Genomic DNA, 23300 nt, shown 5'->3' with positions numbered 1-23300 from the left:
AGTCACTGGGTTTGACAGAGTGAAGCTCCAATGAGCTTGAAGAGGCGTCTTTCTTTATGAAGCATGAGCCTCCAGTTACAATCTCTTTTTCCTCTCTGAACCACTTTACAGCCAAAGGAGCTGTTCCAGTGAAGGCTGTCTTGAAGGAAACAGTGGTTCCCGGTATAACATCCTGGTTGTCTGGTTTCACGGTGAACACCGGGGGCTCTGGGGGCCATTAAGAAAACAAAACGTTGCATTTCATATTAGCATGAAATAATTCAAGGACTGAGAAAGACAACAAAGAGAAGCACAACAGAAGCCAAACATTCGCAACCTTTGACGTAGAGTGTGCCGGTGGTTTCTTTAAGGCCAGCCGAGTTGGTGGCTCTGCATTTGTAAACTCCAGAATCAGCCTTCTCCAGACGAATAATTCTCAGTGTAGCAGAACTGTCTTTGAATTCAGGCTGGCATTTGGATCCAGACACAATCTCCTGGTCGTCTTTGAACCAAGCTATAGTCATGGGTTGGGACCCAGACACCTTACAATCCATGGAAACGTCACTACCAATGTTACCATCAACTCTTTTCAGAGACTTGGTGAAAGTTGGAGGCATTATCCGATCTGGTTGTTGAAGAGAAAACATCTCATGTATTAACACAGTTTCGTACTTACTACGGTAAAATTCAAAAGCAGATGACACTGCACACTGTCTCTTCCTACAGTCAAGTCTATTGCAGTGCTTCAGTTTTATGACCTGAGCCTGAACGTATGTCCCAAAACGTTTGAATACAGTGTGCTGAAGTTTGTTTCTCTGTATCTATAAACATAATAAACAATTATAGATTTTGGGATAAATTGTTAGTAACTTTCATCATTTGTAAAACATTATAAGCATTAAAGCATGATAAAGAAGCATAAAATGCATCCTAACCTAAGACAGTGACCGAGCATGTGCACTGGTCTTTCCCAACTTTATTCGACACCTCTATCTTGTACTCTGAAGTATCTCCTTTTTCTGCTGTAAGAATCTTCATGGTGGCAATATTGTCCTTCACAGTCATCTTATATTTACGGCCACTGATCATCTCCTTCCCGTCCTTAAACCACTTCACTTTGAGGTCTGGGCTTCCAGAAAGTGTGCACTCCAATGTGGCTGAATCCCCTGCAGTCACACTAATGGATTCTGCAGGTTCTACGATTTTGGCAGGTTCTGGGATAAAATAAACCCGTTAGTTTTTAAGATTTCAGTGAGATTTGTCAAGATTTTAGACACAAAAAGTTCTAGAATTTGAAACGGGAGCTAAAATCAAAGTAATTATATAAAAATAAAATAAAATCTCTGCACCAAAGATGTCAGCTGACCTTGCACAGTCAAGGTGGCTTCACATTTTTGTTGACCAGCCTCGTTCTCAGCTTGGCACAAATACTTGCCGCCGTGGCTGATGGCCACCGTTGTAATTGACAAGCTAACAACGTTGTTCTCAAACGCCACCTTGATATTTGGATCGTCATCTCTTAGTATTTCAGAATCTTTCATCCATTTAACGGTGATGGGAGCCGAGCCCTTAACGGTTCCCTGTAGTTTTACTGTATTTCCCAACACGGCTGTAGCACTCTCCACCCTCTTTGTGAAAGTTGGTGGCTCTACGAAAATACATTACGAGTTAAAACAGAGTCTGAAGCACAGAATCAAACCTCAGTCAAAAACAGTTTTATTCAGCTCAGGTTTACTAACCTTTCAGTTTAGCTAAGGCCTTAGTGGTGACTTTCCCCACATCATTGGATATGACACACTGATAATCTCCAACATCTGCACTTTCAAAGGTCTGGATCTCCAACCTTGACAAGGAGTCTTGGGAGATTAACTTATATTTCTGATCACTGGTGATGACTTTCTTATTTTTTAACCAGCTGATTTCAAAAGGGGCTGTTCCTGTGATCTCACACTCCAGCTGAGCTGGTGCTCCCTTCACCGCCTCTACCGTCTGTAGCTCTTTTCTAATGGATGGTGGCTCTGGGTGTCAAAAGGGTAAGTGAAACGTATGCTGTTAATACCAAAAGTCTCCTGAACTGAACGGTAAGTGTAAAGGAAATGCAAGATGACAAACCTTTAACAGCTACAAGGGTGTTGCAGCTCTCGCTGCCGGTATTATTTGACACCTCACAGGTGTAACTCCCACTGTCTGTGACCAGAAGGTTCATTATCTCCAAAGTGGCAACTCCATTCTTGAAAGAGATTTTATATTTCTCTCCATCACTGAGCTCTCTCTCGTTCCAGTACCAGTGGATACGAAGTTCGGGTGATCCTTTGACAGTGCACTGCAGGCGTGCAGCTATACCCTGTTTCCATGTAATCTTAGGTTCCATTTTTTTGACAAAGGCAGGGGGCTCTGAAAGGAGTGCACCAAGAGTTTTAAACACTATCAAAAGAGACAGTCATACACAGAAGAGTCCAAGAAAGAGATGCAAAAGAAAAGGCAAGAGGATAGCAGTGCACAGTGTTAGCATCAGCTTGCAGTTGGCTGAAAACGGTTGTCAGCTATAACCCACCAGCTCACTTCAATGAACATACGTTTTCATCAAAGCTAATGGAAAGATCATCATTAAGATCTTACCTTGAACTGTTATCACAGCCTCACAGGTTGAGCTCCCAGCCTCATTAGCGGCTGTGCACACATATTTCCCAGAGTCCTTCAGTTTAGACTTGGGTATCTCAAGGACAGCCACCTTGTCCTCAAAGGACAGTTTACACTCCATGCTCTGGTGGACTTTTTTGCCATCCCTGGTCCAGGTGATGGTCACACCAGTGTCCTCATCCACCTGACACTCCAGCCTCAGCGGGTCATTGACAGGGGCTGACGCTGGCTCAATGGTCTTAATAAAACTGGGCTTGCTGATAACCTTGAGCTCTGTGGTAAAGGTAGCAGTGCCGACACTGTTGGAGGCCTTGCACAGGTACACTCCCTGATCGGTCAGCTCAAGACTCTTAATGTGAAGGGAATACTTGTTCTTTTCACATTTCATGACACAGTTCCCTTTGGAGGAGATGGCTATGTTGTCCTTGTGCCAGACAACTTCCATGGGTGAGGATCCAGTGAGCGAACACTGGAATACAGCCTGTTTGCCCACATATAAAGTCATTGGGTCTGGTTTTGATACAAATACTGGCGGGTACATTTCTATGGAGAGCAGGTAGAACATAAAAAAAAGTTGAACAAATTTTAGTTTGTGTGGAAAGATAGCAAGATCAAAATACGCTGACCAGTGCAATCCCAACTTGTTCATCAGTTTAGGCTTAAACATGAGAAAATTTGATCCTCAGCATCATTGCATCTTGCCAAATGTGACACCAGATCCAACACATCATCACTTCCACACGGCACCATAATGATTCAGGGTAAAACACAGTGCAAATGTGTATATAATTCTCTCTCTCTCAAACACACACATATGTAAAGCAGCAAGTCAATAAAGGCCCCACTGGGGTCTTACCGGTGACAATGAGCGAGGCTGTGCAGCTGTCGGTGCCATGCTGGTTTGAAGCCTTGCAGGTGTATTCGCCGCTGTCAGCTTTGACTGGGTTCAGGAGCTCCAGAGAGGAACTAGTGTGGCGGCTGAGGATCCGATACTTCTCGCTCTGTCGGATTTCAATGCCAGACTTGTACCATTTGAAGGTCACACCTGGGGCATCCTCGATCTCACATTCGAACTTGGCGTGGCTGCCGACATTTATGTCCAGAGGAGCAATTTTCTGCCTAAAGACAGGTGGCACTGAGGCACACACAGACAAATTAAAAGGTAAATGTTAGTAACAGAATCTATGAAACTCTGGTAAAAAAACAAAAACAAAAAAAAACTAACATATCAGGAACAGAAATGGTAGAATGTACAACAATGGTGGAAGGCGAATCAGGAATGACTGAAGGAGAAAAATAGCAAGAACATTAGCCCCATGGTTTTACAAAAACTGCCTGAAAGAAGATACTGTCACTGTACGTGATTCTCATGGGGCTAGGGTTCCAGCTAGAGGGAGGAGAAACAAAGGGTTGGTGAAAGATGAAGCTATGTCAAGTTGAAGCCCTGAAAGCATGCGGAGAGACACTGCAGAAATAGAGAGAATGAACCTAAGGGAATGTGACAGACCATGGGTTAAAAACAAAGGAACCTATTCCTGCAGCATGCCAAAGTGACCATGGAAAGACCATGAAAGTTGCCTACAGACCAGGATCATGACAACCATTACAGCAAGAAGCTTATTGCCTACACAGCCTTAAGCTAAACTTGCACGGCTGCAGTGGTTCTGGTCTTTAGGCAGTTTTTGACCATAAAATGATGTGGAACAAACACAACACGGTGAGTTAGTACCATCCAGTGCTCTGCTAAGGGTGCTCATGCCGAGCTATGAAATGAATATAGAGACCAAAGTGACAAATGCATCATTTTACGTGAGGACAGAGGTCTTAAATGAACCAATTTATGTGAATGATTAGTTAGATGAATGAGTGAATGAATGACACACTGATTTTTCTTGGTGTCAAACCTCTTGAGACCACAGTGAGCATCGAAGTTGTTGTAGTCCTGCCAGCTTCATTCTCAGCCTCACAAACATATTCTCCTTGATGCCTCTCCTTGACAACTTTGTTGATAACCAATGTGTATGTGTCGTGGTCTTTGGAACACTTGAACTCTTTGCCAGATTTGATCAATTGTCCATTGAAAAACCAGTTTACTTTGGTCACGTACTTAATGGTCGTGCAAAACGTCACTTTACTATCCTCCTCAATAGATAAGTCTTCGAGAGAGGTGGCTATTACAGGGTATTCACTCTGTTCCGGCCTGGATATTGTGATCTCCTCTTTGAAGATCTCCTCCCTGTGCTCCCTCTGGATGCTGACATCCACTGCCTGCTCAGTGGAGGTGGTGGCAGGAGGCTGGCCAGTGGTAACAACAGATGCTGCAACATCTTTTTCCCGACTTTTCAGTGTCACTGTTTTCTCCTCCTGCCTTGACACCTGCACTGACTGCTCAAAAGCCACCCGAGCCTCAGTGGACATTTTAATCTGGGATTCCATTTTTGCTTTCTTGGATTCATGCAACACAACCTGTTGCTCAGCTGCAGTGCATTCAGCTGCCATTTTAGACTCTGTCTTGAGCGCTGCAGCCTGAGATTTAACAGCAGTGAAATCCACTGCACTCTCCGCCACACTCACTGTCTCTACCATGGATGACAAAATTTGCTTAGAGCGGGCGGAGGTGACCTGCGCCCTTTGAGGTTTGTCTAGCTGCATAGTGCCCTGCTGCTCTGAAGTAAGGACGTGGGCTTCCTGGTACACTATAGAGTGGAAAGCTGCCTGGAGTTCAGTCCTAAGGTCAGCTGTCTGAGGGTATTCCCCTTCAAAAGCCAGAGTGATCTCCATGGGGGCACCTGTTGTTGTGATAAGGTATGTGAACACAGCCCGTTTGGGCTCTCTTTGAACTTTGACTTCCTGTACCTCTACAGCCTGTAACCTGCCCGCAATGTCAGCCAGTAACACAGGCTGGTCGCTAGCCACAGCAGATTGTAGGGCATCTCTGAGTTGACACCGTATATTCAGACTGGATGGTTTAGGGACCTGAATCACAAACGTCATTTCTTTGGGAAGAGCTGTGCTGTCTTTTGATTCCAATGCCAGAAGGGACAGTTTGGGCTGTGTCGTGACGACGACTTCAGTGGACTCCGACTTGGTGATCTCCTGCGAGATCTCACTCGTCAGCACTCGCTTCTCGTCCATCACTATTGACTGCCTGACTGACTGGCCCTCCTGGATCTGAACTGCAATGTCCTGTTCTGCTGCTTCTAGAAGAACACTAGTCTCAGTGGAGATCTCCTTCTCCTCGATCTGGATCGGCTCAGTGGGAACTTTTGGCTCTACAGCCATTTGGCACCTGAATTTATCTACGGATGTGAGCCTCTCTGTGTGGCCCTCCTCTAGGGCCTGACTATCTGCCACACTGGTGACATGCATTACATTCCAGCGATCCTCCTTCTGCACCAAAGCTCGCTGCGGCTTAACGTCAGTGGTAACTGGCATCTCCTTTGGCAGCTGCATGGGCTGGTAGGAGAGCTGCAGGATGTTTTGAGGCCTGGGCTCAGTTCGAAGTTGAGACTGAACTCCACTCACACACAAATCGAGCTCTGTGTGGTAATCTGCTGTGAGCTCCCTTCTCTCTTCAGAGATGGCCGCATGACTCCTTGTCTTTTCTTTTTTCTGTGCTGCCACCTGCTGGTCAGGCTTCTCAATTACAAGGATATCCTCTTTGGCTAGAGCCTCCGCAGGTTGGGTCGACTGGAGATGCAGCAGGGTAGGGGCCTCTTTCTGGGACTGAATGGTCATGGTGCTAGCCTTGGCCTCAAACTCTGATGTGTCCTCACAAACTACTGTCCTCTGCTCATCCTGGCTAACAGTGTGCAGCAGAGTGGGACTCTTCCTGGTTCCTGCCTGCTCTGGTGCTGGTTTCTCACAGGTGAAGCTCCTCTCAGATGGAAGGAGGTCCTGGTCGGTGATAACTTGCAGGTGCAACAACTGTTCCCCTTCAAGGCGCGACTGAATGGATGTGGCACTGTCCAGACTTGGCAGCTGCTGAATAGGCTCAGCCTGCAGCATTTGCTTCTCTTCAGCTGTTAGAGCTGCCTTCATCATTTTATCCCTAGCGAGATGGGCTGTCTCCTCAGCAGGCCTCTGCATGGAGAACTTAGCCTCCATGGAAAGAGTCTGATTAGACTCACTAACCGATGCCAAAACAGGTTGGTGCTGTTCTTTTCCGATGGAAGACTTCACAGCAGAATCTGCTGTTGCTAGTTCAGTTGTGTGGCCCTCTGCAAGCACCTGTTTTTCTGCAGACTGGGCTGAGTATAAAATCTTAACACCTTCCTTAACTTTGTAACCCTTCTCCTCCTGTGGTTGTGGGATTTTCTGAGACTGCTCTTTCAGGATGGACAGTTTTGACTCAACGTGGTGCCCACTGATGAGATGTTTAGGTTCTGAGGTGGGCCTGATGGTAGCAGACTTCCTGTCAGCCAGAGGCTCTGTGCTAATGGTGGAGAGTGGGGTGAGCTCCTCAGTAACAGCTGACATCACCTTTGACCTCTTTTCTTTAGCTGCCCGAAGCTCGATGACTTCAGGGCTTTGAATGCGATCGCAGTGCTGCTCCGTGAGGTCCTGACTCTCTTCGACAGACGATGTAAACGCTGCCATATGAAGCTGTTTTGCAGGAACAGCTGAAACCTGAGGTGGGTGGGAAGGAACCACAGACACCCTCTCCTCTATCTCATGAGCCTGGAGCACTGCTGCCTGGTGGGTCACCTGCTCACGATGAACAGTTGCAGCAGAGATATCTAGTTCTCTAAGGGAGCCCACTTGTTCACTGGGAATGATCTGCCTGTCCTCTGTGCCAATGGTGTAAACCATCTGATCTGACCTAGCTCTGTCCTGGCCTGGGAGGCTGACCTGGTACAAGCGAGACTCGGTTGCCTGTTCTGTCACTGAAACCTTGTAGCCTTTCTTCTGAACCACTGTCAGCTGCTCCTGCTTGTGAGAAACAGAGACGGATTCTCTGAACACAACGAGCTCTGCACTACAAGCTGCCTCCCCAAACGGGTTGGAGGCCTTACATGTATACAAGCCTCCGTCTTCCTGTTTGACAGTCTTTATATTGATGAAGCCAGATCCATCTGGGTTGGCTATAACAATACAGTTTCTACTGGGCTGGATCTGGAAAGCCCCCTTGAACCACTTGAAATCAGGGACTGGATCCCCACTGGCTTTGTAATTAAAATAAACCTCTCCTCCCTCTGAGCACCTCGCGGGTTGGATCTGAACTGTGAAAGTAGGAGGCTGACCTGTAACTTTAAACATCTTCTCAACCCATTTCTCTGCCTGGCTAACATCCCGGGTTTTCACTTCGAGGTACGTGGTGCATGTTGTCTGGCCAAATCTGTTGGTGGCAGTGCAAGAGTACTCGCCCTCATACTCAGATGTGACCTTGGTAATTACTAACGTGTACTCCTCCCTCTCCTCTATAATCTTGTATATAGAGGAGCTCTTAATCGCTTTTCCGTTGTGAGACCATTGAACAGTCGGCTTTGGAAAGCCGGACACTTTGACGGTAAACCTGGCTGTTTCCCCAGTGGTTACAGTGGCTGGGGAAAGCTGGCAGAGGAAAACTGGTTTTTCTTTTTTCTTCTCCAAAGTAGAAGAGTAACATTTGGACTCTGGCTTGAGTTCAAGTGTTTTTGTTTTCTGTGGTAAATGGACACCAGTGTAGTAGGTTTCCTCTTGTTCTTCCACAGTGGTGATGGTGGTGCTACAACGTTCTGTCAGGAAATATTGAGCAAGACTGATGACAATATCCACAATGCAAAAGCTATGACAGTAACAGTGCAAAAGTGAAAGCAAATATTAGGGCTGTCCTTCCCTACAGAATTTCTTAGTCAACTAATAGTCGTAGGATTTCTTTACAATCATTCATGAAATTGACTAAATGAAGCATTTTCACCAGCCCTCTTCAAATCTGGTGCTCAGAAAGGACAAAAGCATATTCGTTAAATTTTAGATTAACTATTAGAATTACCTATTCGTTGACTAAGTGATTAAAAAGAACAGCCCTACTAAACAAAAATACGATGATTAATATTTACAGTAACAAGTAATGTTTTTAACAGTGAATCAGTTTATGGAAGAGAAAGACCCAAACAAAAAAACGACAACAAAACAAAAAAAGTGTATTCCCCCAAACGAACAGATGATTCTTTGACCTTTTCTCAGATGAAGAAATAAATTTATTTTTCTGGTTATATATCAGTATAACCAGAGACATAAATTTATTTCTCTGGTTATATGTCAGTATTTCATTTTTTAATTTTTTTTTTAATTTTTGTTTTTTTTGTGAAAAGCAGAAATAGACCTGATAACCATTTGAATCTCATACAGAATAAATAACTGTGACATTCTCCTACGCTGATCACATGAACCTTTTTCATACGTCAATGTACATCCCATCTATTTCAGTGAAACTTTTAAGGTGAAAAATGAGCAAAAGGTTTTTGTTCGGGATTCATTCAAATGATATCAGGTCTTACACAAGAAGACGTTTTTGACACCTGTGTTTAACCCTTAAATTTGGTGATTGACAAATGCCCATGTGAACGTTGGCTAATATTAGGCACACTGATGTAAATTCTTACCCAAAAAAAAACAAAAAAAAAAAATAGTTTTTAGTCCAACTTTAGGTCATCAAATATTTTATTATAGAAACTCTGAGACAAACCAACATGACATCTGTACAAATGAATCATGAATTTCTATCTCAGCGCCAGATTTGTTTGACTTATTTGACTGATAAACACTACTCATACAACCCTAAAATTACACATATTTACAAGGCATCAAAACTTTGATTTAAATGTTTAAAAAAGTTTCACAGTGTTATCCATTTTTAAAATTAGTTATCAATCAGCATACTCTACTATGAATCACCAACTTGCTTTAAGATTCTAAAAATATCTTTCACAAGCAGCAAAAACTCACACAAAAATCCAAAACAAAATACGGCAACGAAATTTCACACAAACAACTGAACAATTTCAAGTACGAAATATGACACTATATTGTTGATGGTTTCCAGATTTTAATTTGATAGGATTATTGTTTAAAATTTAAATTTTTTAAAGCTGAGGGTTAATTATCAGGGCTAAGACTATTTTTCATACTGATGAAATATGACATTGGGAAGTTTTTAGAATCGTGTGTTTTATGATTACACCTGATTAATCAGTTCTGACTGAACTTTTCAACACACCGGTGACATTACAAATCCACTTTTTGGTTGATATTCTTTGAGTTTCTCCACATGACTTAGTTTTCACTGCTGAAGCTATTTCCTGAGGCTGTTTTATCATATCTGCTGCTGTCTGGTCAGACTAAAACTCTGGAGGGATGTCACCATACAGGCACGTTGAATTGAACTGCTACAACACAAACATTTTTCAATGAGTTTGACTTCATTAAGTGATTCCTTAAAGTCCAGTCCCCGTATAAATAAAAAGAGATAAGTGATTCTGATTGTATTCTCTCATTTCATGTTCTAATCAGATTTCTTTTAAAATCTAACTCTGAGCGAAATCATTACTTTTCCTTTGCAGCTTCACACAAACACTGTCACTACCTTTAACAAACAAAATTTCAACGATATGTATTTCTGTGAATGTTTTGTGTATATGAGATGTGCTTCATGCAGATACCTAATATCCAAAACAGACTGGTAACATTTTTCTTTTAGTGCTCAACTTTGGACAAAATGCAGCAGATGCAGTGTCTTGTAAAGACGTTCCTTCATAATGTCATCACTGAATTTCAGAGCTAGAGCTGCTTACTTTTAAAATGTTACCAGAAAACCAAAGCTAATTTAAACACACCTTTTTCTACTAAATTTTTAAATAAAACTGTTGCATGACATTTTACACAACTAACAATAAAAAAGAAAAACCTGCCAGCACATTGATCTGCTTACAGCATTCAACTGTTTTATTATTATTTTTCCCAAGCTGACATTTTTAATCACTGACACGCTGTAATGAACATGTACACACTGAGTCTGCACCAACGTGACCACAGGCTGGTTGCCCAAAGATTCACTTAATTTTAGCTTTGCTCTTAGTCAAGTCTAACATGGGTTTGACCGTTATAAAAAAGATAATAACCGATGCTATCTCCTAACTAAAAGTTGTGGTTCCACGGCAACAATAAAACCACACCTACCGCAAACTGAGAATATGAGCAAAACTCAACATGTTTAACTCAGGCTCATCTAGGTTTCCCAGTGAAGCAGCTCAGAGGTTTCTTGGTCAGCCATGTAATTTTCAAATTCTCAAGAGTTTGAATCTTTGTACACTGTGAAAACAAACTGCGTTACACAACAAAAACACCCGGCTGGTAAGGTTACCTTTGAGCAACCAGGCCCAGACCCCCGACCTCTAAAACACCTTCAGCAGCGCTGTAGTTTCAATGCACCCGGCTGTGTTTTGGATCATGCACTTGTACTCACCGGCATCATTCTGTGTAACGTTGGTAATAAGCAGGTTGAAATGGCCTGCGGTTTTCTCCTGGATTATACACCTGCTGTCTGTAACGCGGTCTCCGTCTTTGTACCACTCGCCGGTGGGGTTCGGCTTACCGCTAACCAGACACTGGAGGATAACAGGCGTCCCTACTGCCGCTGTAACGTTAGTCAGTGGGATGACGCATTTAGGGGCCGTCTCAGTCACCTGGAACTGGAAGCTACACATATCCGAGGACTTCCCTTTGAACTCTATCTTGTTATCTTTTGCTGGCTCGGCAAATACATCAAAGTTGATGCTAACATATTTCTCTCCCTGTTCACTCATTCCGTTGTCAGTGTTGGCCACCAGCCTGACTGCCCGCTGCGACTCATCTGCCTCTTGCTCAAACTCAAATTCAAGCTCAATTTCTGACACCTGTTCGCCATCAAACGACGTGTTGCCAACCATCAAGTCGAACTTCTGCGGCTGGACTTTGGCACTTCCGAGAGACACCGCGGTCAATTCCCTGCCTCTGGTCTTCCCGGAGAAATCCTTGGTGCTTAACACCACCAGGGAGGCTCTACAAAGAGTCTCCCCAACAACATTAATAGCTCTGCAGGTATACACTCCACTATCCTGTGCTGACACTTTACAGATCTTCAGGAAGTGGTTGTCTCCGTCTGAGGAGTGCAAGTATTTTTTGTTATTGTGAGGAATTTTTTTATCACCTTTGAACCACGATACAATGGGAGAAGGAATTCCCATCAACGAGCATTCAAACATAACAGTGGTTCCCTCTGGGGTTTCCATGTCACAGATAGGATTGATGAACCTTGGGGGCATTTCAGTGACTTCAAAAGCTATTTTCAAGTCATTATGCTCCTGGGTTACAAAGTCCACAGCACCCTCCTCGTAAATACTTGGTAACACATCCAAAGATATGATCATGCTCTTATTGTCAGCCGTGTACTCAGGAATGGTGATGATCTTAACCTGCTTCTCAAATTCTTTCACCTCGTTTTCATCCAATTCCACTTCAAGCAGAATCTCCTGAGGGGACGGAGAACGAGAGGAGTCATCTTCCTCCACATCAAACTCCATCACATGCTGATGAGTGACAGCAGGTGGGGCCGGCATGAACCTCACCTCCTGTGACACAACTACCACTAAAGCAACACTTCTAGCTTCCCCGACGTAGTTCACAGCCTCGCAGATATACTCTCCCTGGTCTGCTTTCGTGACATTGTGAATTGTTAGTGAGATGCTATCACCCTCTCTCTCCATTTTAACTCTGTTGTCTGCCACCAGCTGGGTTTTGTTGCTGAACCACTTCACCTCAGGGGAAGGTAGGCCAAACACCTCAGCACAAAATGTTAGTGAGTCATTTTCAAACACTCTTTTCTTAATGAGAGGTTTGAGGAAGGCGGGAGGAATTCCCTGCACTTTCTCCTGAAGAGTTGTCAGGCCTATAGACCCTCTACCCCTGGTGAGGAATTGATTTTCATCCACATTTATTCCAGGAGGTGTCGTTTCAATGCCCTCATCGGAGGGAGATGTCAGAAACTGAACTGGTGAGAAGAACTTCTCGGTGGAATCACCTGTTGAAGGTCTCTTATGTTCTAAAGGGGAGAAGGGATATTCCTGAGGGGTCGCAAACCCACCTGGCGCATCAGAACTGGGAGTATGGAAGGACATGGGAGATTTGAGAGTGTGGAAGGAATTCGCAATTGGTTGTGAGACCTCAGTAGATGAGCCTGGGGTGTAGAACCTCTCAGCTACCTCGGGTATCTCTTCACTCACAGTGCTACCAATCTCTATGGACATCTCAGACTCAGGGGACAATGGCCTTCCCCAGTCAGTTGGAGGGTTGTAGTAGTCGTACACCGCACCAAAAGTTACTTCTTCTTCCTCCATGGAGCCAACTGCTGCTGCTGCTGCTCCCCCAGCTTCAGCTGCTAAGGTCCTGTCCAAACTACAGCTTTCCTGTCCATGGGCAGCGGCATCCACAGGCAGACCAAGTGGTTGAACTCTGTCAACTCTGTCCACTTTCGGTTTGACAATAAGTGGTTTGTGTTCCGCCCTCCCTTGGCCATCAAACCTCTCCTCTTCATCCTGTGTATGAGGTTCAACTATGTCCCCGGCCACCATTTCCTCTACTTCTGTAACATCGGCCTGAGAGTCCGGCATACTAAGGAAGACGCCACTGTCCATAGAGGGCTCTGTGATTGAAATCAGCTCCTCACTCAGATGCTCCACCCCAGGAACAACAACATATCCCTCGGTTTTTCCTTTAAGTTCTTGTTGCTCTGCTTCTGTCAACCCCACCGCATCAACTTCAGATGGGGAACGTCTGGCTGCAGTTTGTCTCTCAGGTTTGAGAGATTCAGAAACCCGTTTGGGCTTAACATCTTCTTCAGCAAGAGCTGAAATTCTGACAGAGCGTTTTACAGCAGGAACTTTTTCAGACTGAAAAGGAATAAAGCTGCTAGTTCTGTCAAATGTACGAACGGGATCCATCTCTCCTTCACCTTCCTCCCTTTGCACCGGAAAACGAACAGGTTTCTGTGGCTTAGGCCTGACCAGCTCTGAAGACTCCTGCACTTCCTCTACAAACTGTTTAACTGCACTACGACCTTCTGCTAAAACTGCTCCCTCTTGAACATCATCAGATATCACACAGATCTTACTGTCTTCCCCCAGGGAGGAAGTGGGCTGGGAGACAGGTTTGGATGACCCTGGATATACTGACACAGCATTGGAATATCTGTTGCCGCCTTCAGCATGAATGGAGTCAGGTGTGGGTGAAATTTTTTGTTCCTGTTCATCGAGCGAAACGGCCACCGGAGGTATAAACTCTTCTGGGAAAAACGTTTCCTTTCTCTGCTCCTCGGAAGAGGGGGGAGTCATTAATGCAACTGGTGAGTCTGACTCAAAAGCTTGTTTAATCTGAGAAACTTTTATCACAGCGGCAGAAGCCTGCAAACCACAGCCGGATATGGCTGGAGGCTCTCTAGAGACACCAGGTCCAGATTTTGGGGCTTTGGCTGCTACCTCCGATGAAGCTTGTGAGCCCATAGATTTATCTTTCATGTGAATGATGCCATCCTCGGTATGAGTGATGCCAGCTTTGTGGAATGAGGAAGGTTTGTTGACATCCTCCGTCAAGCCAACAGGAAACCTCCTCATTCTCCCAGATGGAGTAAAACCATCATCTGCTACACCACCACCACCACCAGGATCTGCAACTTGAAATGAGACATCAGAGACGCTTGAAACCTCTCCCAGCTTATTTCTGGCGACACACTTGTACACTCCAGCATCAGAGTGTGTAAAACTGTTGATATATAGCCTGTGAACTTTATCATCTACCTCAACTCTGTATTTTCCGCCCGCGATTTCAAGGCAAACATCATTACAATACCATTCAACTTCTGCCGCAGGTTCACCTGTAATTACACACTCTAGGACAGCAGTGTTGCCTTCAGAACAGGTGATAATCTCTAATTCGCTGATGATATGAGGCGCTTCACTGACCACATCGAAGGAGAAAGTGAATTTGTGTTTGACAGTCTGAGAGGCTCCCTCATCACTTGGCACATCTGAAGGTTTCTCTGCAAACACCTGAGGTTTGTCTTCACTGCTTTCCTCTGTCATTTCAGGGACAGGAGTGGGAGCGGTTATTCTGATTTCAACAGGTGAGGAGCTGAAAGATCCGTCCGGGCAGTGGCGCCTGTGGACCGCTGCCTGAGGCACCTGAAGCGTTGCCTTTCCTGAATCCATGTAGGACTGAAGTTCCTCCTCCATCAGGGTCTCCTGGTTTTCCTTCTCTAGCTCCTCTGTAACTACCACCTCCTGTGTAACACCCGACTTTCTCACCACCTTTTCATCTGAAATCTCAAGAGTGGCACTGCAGATGGACTTGCCGTGTTTATTTGTTATGATGCAGTCATAAGTCCCCTCGTTATCTGTGGTTGGATAGAAGATAGTGAGCTTTGATTTGTTAGATTTGCTTATGATATCGTAGTCAGGGTTGTGGGCTAATGGGTGGCCATCTTTGAGCCAGATGACTGTGGGTAGAGGGTCACCATGAAACTGGCAGGTAAACTCTGACATCTCACCAATTTTTACTTTAACTGAAGATGTTTCTTTCAGAAATGCTGGACGGGATCCTCTGGTACTCATATCCCCTTCTTTTACCCGTGACTCTTTACTTTGGGAAAGTCCCTCTTTTAAAGTTGATTCCTCATGGACTCTTTCCTGCTCCTTCTTTATAGCTTTGAGTTCAAGGCACTCTGCGCTCATTTCATCACCCTGTTTTGATCTTAGTGAATCTCCACTTCTTTCATCTCTGCTCACACCTGTAAAACCCTTCTGTTGTCTCAATTTGCTGTTCTCCCTCCCAGTTCCTAATTCCTCTCGCATCCCTCTCTCCTCTGTCACCTCCGACTGGAAGCGCTGACCGCTGGATTTATCCGCAGGAGCAGTTTTTATATCGCAGGAACGTTCAGTAGGCACATCCACATGGTCCGGTAAACCAGGGTGTATCGGAGAATATTTTGTTATAAAAGAAGACTTGTGAGGGGGACATGGTCCGTACCCAGCGGCATGTTCTAGAGGTGAAGGTTTTTTTGTTGGTAAGGCTTCTCCAGCAAGTGTTGTGCGGGGAGGCGGATGGGCTTCATGAGAAATACCAACATGATGGGGTTCATTTTCAAATGGTGGAACAACAGACTCTGACAACTTGAGACCAGATTGTTTGCTTTGACTGTCCAAATTCCATTCAGACTCCAGTTCAGCAACTTCCTCTTGTTCTACAATATCTTGTTGCCATTTCAGGATGCGCTGAGCCAGCGCTTCCTCCTCGCTTACAAAGTACTCACTGTCCCTTTGCAACCTGGTCTCACGCCCCTCTGTCGGCAGCTCTCCAGCAGGCGACCACTTCAGGCTCTCACCCCGCTGATCAGTGGGAACCGACTCACTCAAAAGGAACTTCTCTTGGGATGTTTTCCTGCTGTAGACCGCTTCTGATTGCGGAACAGATTCTAAAGCAGAAGCCTCAGAGGTCCTCCCTGCCTGGAACGGTGAGTAACCGTCCACCCAGTCCGACTCTGGCTTCACAGCTTGCTCTTGTTCCATCAGAACATCCTGTTGCCATTTCATTATACGCTGAGTCAAAGCCTCCTCTTCGCTGACAAACGTCTCATTCTCATTCTTCAGCTCGGAGATGTTCTCCCTGGACAGCTGGAGCTCGCACTCTTCTCTTGTCTTCTCAAACATCCTCTCTCCTCTGGCCTTTGTTCTAGGTGATGATTCAGCTTCTGCTGCTCTAGCTTTTATTCTGGGTGATTTTTGCACCAGCAAGGGGGCAGAGGTTTCATTCTGTTCTGCTCTGCCTTTTACTTTAGGTGACTTAGGTGTTGACATGGTAGCCTGGCCTGCCATCGCTCTTTTGTCCCTCACCTCCTGCTGGGTGTAAACATTCCCCTCAGGCTCCATGTACTTTGTCTCTGCCGGCATGGGCAGATCAGTTTCAGGGTGGAAAGACTCCTCTTCTGACATTCGCATGCCCTGCTGCCATTTCCTGATCCGCAGGGCAAGAAGTTTCTCCTCACACTCCATCCGTTCAGCTTCCAGGCTCTTCTCATACTGAGCCCTCAAAGAGTCCCCTGCACATTCTTCTTCATATGGCTCAATTGCTTCTGTTGCTATGTCGTGTGGCGTTAAAGATCTGACTTGCCTTGTTCTGGGTGACTCTCTGAATCTGTCCTCTGTCCTGGCTTTTGTTCTAGGTGACAACTCTGCTTCCACTTCTGCAGCTCCTGCTTTGAATCTGGGGGATTTTTGTGCAAACATTGGTGGTGCTTCACCTTCCATTTCACCTAATTTGGTTTCCACTGTGGCTGACTTTTCAAACAAAGAGGCGGTTGTTTCCAGTTCTTCTCCTCTGGCTTTCACTTCAGACGATTTGGGTGTTGACATGGTTGCAACTTCTGGATCTACTAACCTTGCCTTCATTCTGGGTGATTTATGGAAAGAGGAGGGCATGGCCTCAGTTTCTACAGTTGCTCTTTTCTCTATCACCTCCTGCTGGGTATAAATGTGCCCCTCTGGTTCCATGTACTGTGTCTCTGCTGACACGGGCAGATCAGTTTCAGGGTGAAATTTCTCTTCCTCTGGCACCATGCTCCCTTGCTGCCATTTCCTGATCCGCAGGGCGAGGAGTTTCTCCTCACACTCCATCCGTTCAGCCTCCAGGCTCTTCTCATACTGAGCCCTCAAAGACTCCTGTGCACTCTCCGCTTCATATGGCTCAGCTGTTTCTGTTGTTGCAATGTCTTCTGGTATTGCTGCTTCTCTAAGGAACTTCTCCTTGGTGGATGTGACTCGCTTAAGCCTAGCTGACTCTTCTGCAGGCACAACTCTGGCAGATTCCCTGCTTTCAGTGTATGCGGTTGTTTCAGAGTATGGGGCTTCAAGGTTAAGTAGTTCTACTTTTGTAGCGTCGACCCTGTGGTCAGCCATCTGCTTCAGTCTAACATCTGCACGAGATTCAACAAAACTCTCAACGTTTTTATTCTCCAGTGTCTGTGAATATTTTTCACCTGATTTCCCGTGTGTCTGTGGCACCAGTGTATCAACCAAATCACCTCTCATGATCTGAATGGCCCTGGTCCTGGACTGAGGCTCAAATGAATGCCTCGCACGAGGCTGCAAGGGATCCCCATGGAAGGTTTTACCTTGGGACTCCCTATGACTTCCCCCCAAATCTAAGGGTCGACTGAAGTGCTGGACATCAGGTAGTGAGGCAGGCTTGACCCTGAGCCTCTCCACATAATCAGCATAGCTTGATTCACTGGCAACAGATTCTAACTCAAACTCAGAGGAGGACATGGTAGAGATAGAAAGCCTTTTCTTCTGTTTTACAGCTTTTTGGAGTGTGGTCAGTTTTGCTCTTACCTCGTTGTGAAGGCTCTCAGTGTCACTGAACCTTTCGCTGTACCTGTCGCTGCACCTGTCACTAAACTTGTCACTGAACCTGGCGCCGGTGCGCCGGTCACAGTAGATATCACTGAATCTGTCGTTGAAGCGCTCAGACCTGTCAAACATGGGGGGAGGGGACGGGGCGCGCTCAGAGGCTGTTTCCAAACGTTTAGAGTCTTTCTCTGACTCTTTTTCTTTTGAATGGGAACCAGACCGGAAATACACGGTACGCACTGGAGAATATTTTGACAGAGATCTTCCTTGATGGACTTTGGACATCTTGTCAAATGGAGACCCTACGCACCTGAGGTCGACCCTAAACTTCCTCTCTTTTCTCTGCTCAGCCATGATGTCTATGCTTTCATGGGCTTTGGCAGAGCATCGAACAAAGCCCAGGTAGTTAGCGGACTGCTCTTCCCTGAGTGACACCAAAAGGGATGCTGTGGACTCGGCAGAACCCTCTGTGTTTATCGCCATCACCTTATAACTTCCCGCATCCTTCTCTTTTATACTATCAATAACCAGACTGGTAGTATGCATGTGCATTTTGCTGTCAGTGCAGATCCTACGTCTACACTCTTTAGGAATAGATCTATTATTATGAAACCAGAGAATAGTAGGTTGAGGGCAAGCAATTAGTTTACACTTTAACTGAACTGGCTCCCCCTCCAGGACTGATTGGAACTTGAGTTTCTTGGTGAAAGAAGGTTTGATGTTGTCTGTCCACGAGCTGATGGAGGAGGTTCTGCTGGAGCAGCGATTGGCCGACACCAGGCCATGATCCAAGAACTCCTCTGTGTCGGAGAAGGCTCCTCTCAGTTGTCGAGTGACCTGTGCGCTGCTGTGCTGCTGAGTTTCTTCTTTGCTTCCATGATAGAACAGCTCTGCAAAAAGAAAGAGAAAACTGTTAAGACAACTCAGCCTCCAGGGGTAAAAAAGAGAAAAGGATTTGAAGGAATCATTAATGGAAATATTAAATGCATGCTGGGAGTCACAATGCCATAAGAAATAATTTCACTCACCATATTTGTTCGAATAAACGCAAGACTTGATTCTTTTTATTAGAAACCTGCAGGAAGTTTTGATCCTTCGTCTGTGGAAATTTCTTCAAAACATAAATTATTTTATTATTATTAAAAAAATGCATGTTTCCAAGATGGGCCGCTAACATTCGCTTGTTTAAGTTTTTGGTTGCTTTTTCTTTTTACTAGAATATTCCTTACCTGACTTGCAGACAGGAGAATAAACGCCCTTTCTAATCCTTAAACTTAAGAGGAAATAAATGATGCACAAGTATCAATGAGAAGCAAAGCTCTCCAGAAGCTATATCATCCAAAACTTACACAAATGAAGCTGTAAAATTGGGTGAGAAGGCGTTTATTCGAACTAATATAGTTTACTGGTGTTATTTAGAATGCAAACCACAGGAGTCACATCCCACTATCTGCAAGCCAGACTAAGAAATATTTTGCAGGAGGAAGGTATCAGTTCCAGATGCAGTAAACCTCCATATCTTTTAAAGGGCATTTCAGATCCGGAAGCTTTAAAAGATACATATCCTGCGCCTTTTCTGGGAAAAGATCAGAGGAACCTTCATGCCAAAATAAAATAAAATAAAAAAACAAAACAAAACAAAACAAAACAAAAAACGGATTTTTGGATGCAAAGTGTCAAAACCCGGCACAAGCAAGTTCTATCAGAGCTCGCCTGGGGGAAACCATGAAATATTATCAAAATAGAGCAGGTAGAATAATACAGACAATAGGAATTTTCTATCAAAACACATATAAATGACATGCAACTGTGGAAATTCAAAGGTCGCTTAAAGGGACAGTTCAACATAATGACATGTCCAAATCCAAACCCTAAAGGCAGTCTGTGGATACAGGCCACCTGTAAATGACCCATAACGCATGCACCCACACATCTCCATTTAAAAACCATGTTCACTGAGCCGAAGCTTGGATCAAAGTGAACTGCTGACAAATTACTTTCAAAGTGAAAAATCAATAAACTGTCCCTTTTCCCCTCTGCCTGTTTCTCATGTGGGACAATGGTCTGGTGATGGTCAGAAATCTGTCATGACCTTACCTTTGACTTCTTGCTCAATCTTGGCTTCGATCTGCTCTCTCACATGAGTCACTGTGGAGGAAAGAGATGACAACAATGAATACAAAACAATTAATGAACTGATCCGTGCCGGACAGATCCAGTGAGGGTCTTCAAACCTGTCCGTCATATACAGTACACGTTCCCAGAGGATGGAGGTACAACACAGACATTACACATGTGAGTTTCATGCATTTTTCAGGGTTTTCCTGTGCGGGAGAAGAGAGGAGGTTGAGGAGGAGTGAGATGCGTTTGTTCCAGTGGGGAGTGATGAGGGAGGTGATGATCCAAGGATTCAAACAAACAGGTGGACTCGTGAATGAGGTGGTTCGCCTGGAACAGTGGGTTAGTCAGACTTGGAAAAGGGCTGGGGGATGTCCCGGTCAAGCTGTCTATGTTTAACAGGGTTACTTTAAGAAAAACCATCCACAGACCTGCAGAGGAGCAGTTATCTGTTGCAGTCTGGGAATATAAATATAAATAAATAAATAATCAGTGTAGAAAGGCCAAAGATTGGGACATCCCTTAAAGAGTTTTATCTAGAGTCAATGAAGAAGCTATTTGAGGGTGGATTGATCTTGCAGGAGGAGAAACAGGTGGTGTCAGAGGGAATCTGGCTGCAACCAACAGATCCAGAAGTTACCTTCTTCTTCTGTGGTAATGGTGAGGGTGGCCGAGCACACAGCCTCTCCAGCGTTATTTGCCGCCCTGCAGGTGTACTGCCCCGCGTGCTCAGGGAAAGCATCGACTACGATGAGCGTGGCGGTGTTCGTCACCTCATCGAAATGAAACACCACGTTCTTGGTGGGCTGAACCGGCTGCCGGTTATGGAACCAGCTTATCTCTGGCTTCGGCATGCCGGACACGCACGCATGAAAGCGGGCCACCGCCCCATGTGGCACCACGCAGCTTGTAACTGGCTGGATGAAAACTGGCTTTTGGCCAATGGAAGGTTTCTTTAGACTGGTTCGGCCGGTGGAGACATGCCACTGAGTCTCAGCAGGACTGTCCACTGTTTGTTTTTGCCCTGGAAGGAAGCATGTTTGTTGACTTTATGCACTTTATTTGACGTTCATTCATCTCAGTCAGCAGAGTGATGTTCAGTTTGAGTAAACGGTCTACGTTTGATGGACAGACTTTTTATTAAATCTGCTGCTGCAGATTCCACCACAAAGAGACACAAAGCGCCTGATTCCAGGGGACGCTGTCCGATAATCTGTCTGGATACCACTATAAATAACGCACAGCTTATTTTTGGCAAGAACCAGGGTCTAAATAAGAGTAAACACGTCTACAAATGTGCCCCTCTTTTTTAAACCTCCAGCACAGCAGGTGAAGATCAACAACATCTCCGCGAGGGTAAAAACCAACAGCTGGATTAGAGCTGAACACTGGGCAGAGTTTGATTCACGTGATTTTCCTGAAGGTAACAAACTTACCATCCAGTGTGAGCATGGCGGAGCAGGACACGGTCCCGCCGTTGTTTGTGGCCACGCAGGTGTACTCGCCCTCATCCTCCGGGTAAACCCTGGAGATCTCCAGCAGGCAGCTGTCGTCAAACTGAGACATCCTGAAGAAGTCCGACTGCTTGATCTCCTTCTCCTTGTGGAACCAGCTGATCTTCACATCTGGACAGAGGAAAGAGGAAGTTCGTGGTGGCAGGATGGTGTTTGTGATGAACTGCAGTCGTCATCATTAAGGTCTGGTCACACCATCTTGGAGGTTTATGCTCTTTTTTTACACATATCACTTCTTCCGTCAGTCTGGCAGATAAATATTTAAACACTCATGCTATGTCTTACCATCTCCACGGACTCTGCACTGGAAGCGAGCTGGTTCTCCCTCGCGGGCCGAAGTGCTGGCGATGGGCGAGATGACGACAGGAGGAGCAACTGGAGCAGCCGAGTCTGGAGACACCACCTCTGAGACTACAACACATACACACAAACCTGCATTTGTACACGTCCCGTTGACCTAAAAGATTTTCCTGTTCTGTTTATGTAACATGCTGCTGTACCTTCCACGTTGAGCGCTGCGGTGCTTGTGGCGGTGCCGTAGTCGTTCTTGGCTTCGCAGTTGTAGACGGCAGCGTCCTCAGGGAAGACTTCGATCAGCAGCAGCGTGTGCTCGTTGCCGTCGTGGAGGAACTTGCACTTGAAGCCCGGAGACAGAGCCTGGGAGTTTTTGTACCAGAAGACCTGAGGCTGAGGAACGCCACTCACCTGCACTGAGAAGCGAGCCGGTTTACCGGCCTCCACCGACTGGGGCTCCATGTGGCGGAGGATCTGAGGAGGCTCTGGGACTGAACAAGGCAGAAAATAAAAGACTTGGTCAGCCGGGACGGACGAGATGTATTATAACACTCTTTTTTCAAGTTTCTTCTCTCATTGGTTTCTGATTTACAGAGCACATGTGTATTCAGCTGGACTTTAACATGATCCCTGTGATTCTATCCCATCACATCATCTCCATCATTCACTCCAGTGTAAAGAGCTTCCTGCTGGACTCACTGTTGACTCGGAGGTGCATGGTGCTCCTGTTCTTGCCGGCGATGAAGGTGTACTCCCCGGCGTCGCTCCTGTAGGTCTCAGAGATGGTGAGGCGGTGCAGTTTCCTAATGGCCACGTAGTTGAACCTTTCCTCCACCGAGAACTGGATCTCCACCCCGTTCCTCAGCCAGCGACCCTCCACGTCGTCCTCATTCACCTCGAACTCGAAAGTCGCTCTGTGTTTCTCCAGAACCTAAGAAAAGGGAAGGTAGGATTTAGATTTCTGGATCCGGCTTCATATTCCGTGCATCATAAACAGTACTGAGCCTGACACTGACTCTGCCTCTGCCTCTGCCTTTGAAGGACGTGTTCCTGTCATGTAAAGTAAGTTTTACTCCCACTTCAGTGAACTTCAACACGAGTGATCAGCTTTCAAACTTGCGCTCTGATCACTGGTTGAAGCTGACATCCACCTCACCGTAATTTCCCGCTCAGCGGGTTCAGAGATCCGGATGTCGCGACCCTCCACGGTCAGCTGAGCTTTGGAGACGCTCGATCCGGCCACCACCGAATACTCTCCAGTGTCGGACATGCGAACTGTCTGGATCATCAGACGGTGAACGTACTTCTCTGCTGTCACAGTGTAACTGTGAGTACAACA

At 45.6% G+C, this 23300-nt stretch overlaps 1 protein-coding gene across 1 annotated transcript in view; it reads right to left on the bottom strand.

Annotated features, from left to right (window-relative positions):
• The window catches only part of LOC121194072 (titin-like), a 183268-nt gene that overhangs the window by 140093 nt on the left and 19875 nt on the right, over window positions 1-23300 (bottom strand). Inside the window, exons 32-39 of the mRNA XM_041056636.1 lie at window positions 23118-23286; window positions 22661-22892; window positions 22168-22452; window positions 21953-22078; window positions 21590-21778; window positions 20133-20183; window positions 3476-3754; window positions 2599-3162 (exon numbers count right to left, since the gene is read on the bottom strand). Coding sequence (XP_040912570.1) covers window positions 2599-3162; window positions 3476-3754; window positions 20133-20183; window positions 21590-21778; window positions 21953-22078; window positions 22168-22452; window positions 22661-22892; window positions 23118-23286 — 1895 coding nt within the window. The remainder of the gene's footprint in view (window positions 1-2598; window positions 3163-3475; window positions 3755-20132; window positions 20184-21589; window positions 21779-21952; window positions 22079-22167; window positions 22453-22660; window positions 22893-23117; window positions 23287-23300) is intronic.

The sequence above is a fragment of the Toxotes jaculatrix genome, chromosome 15 (genome assembly GCF_017976425.1).
Source record: "Toxotes jaculatrix isolate fToxJac2 chromosome 15, fToxJac2.pri, whole genome shotgun sequence".
NCBI classification, from domain to species: Eukaryota; Metazoa; Chordata; class Actinopteri; family Toxotidae; genus Toxotes; species Toxotes jaculatrix.
This window is presented reverse-complemented; position numbering and strand designations above follow the sequence as displayed.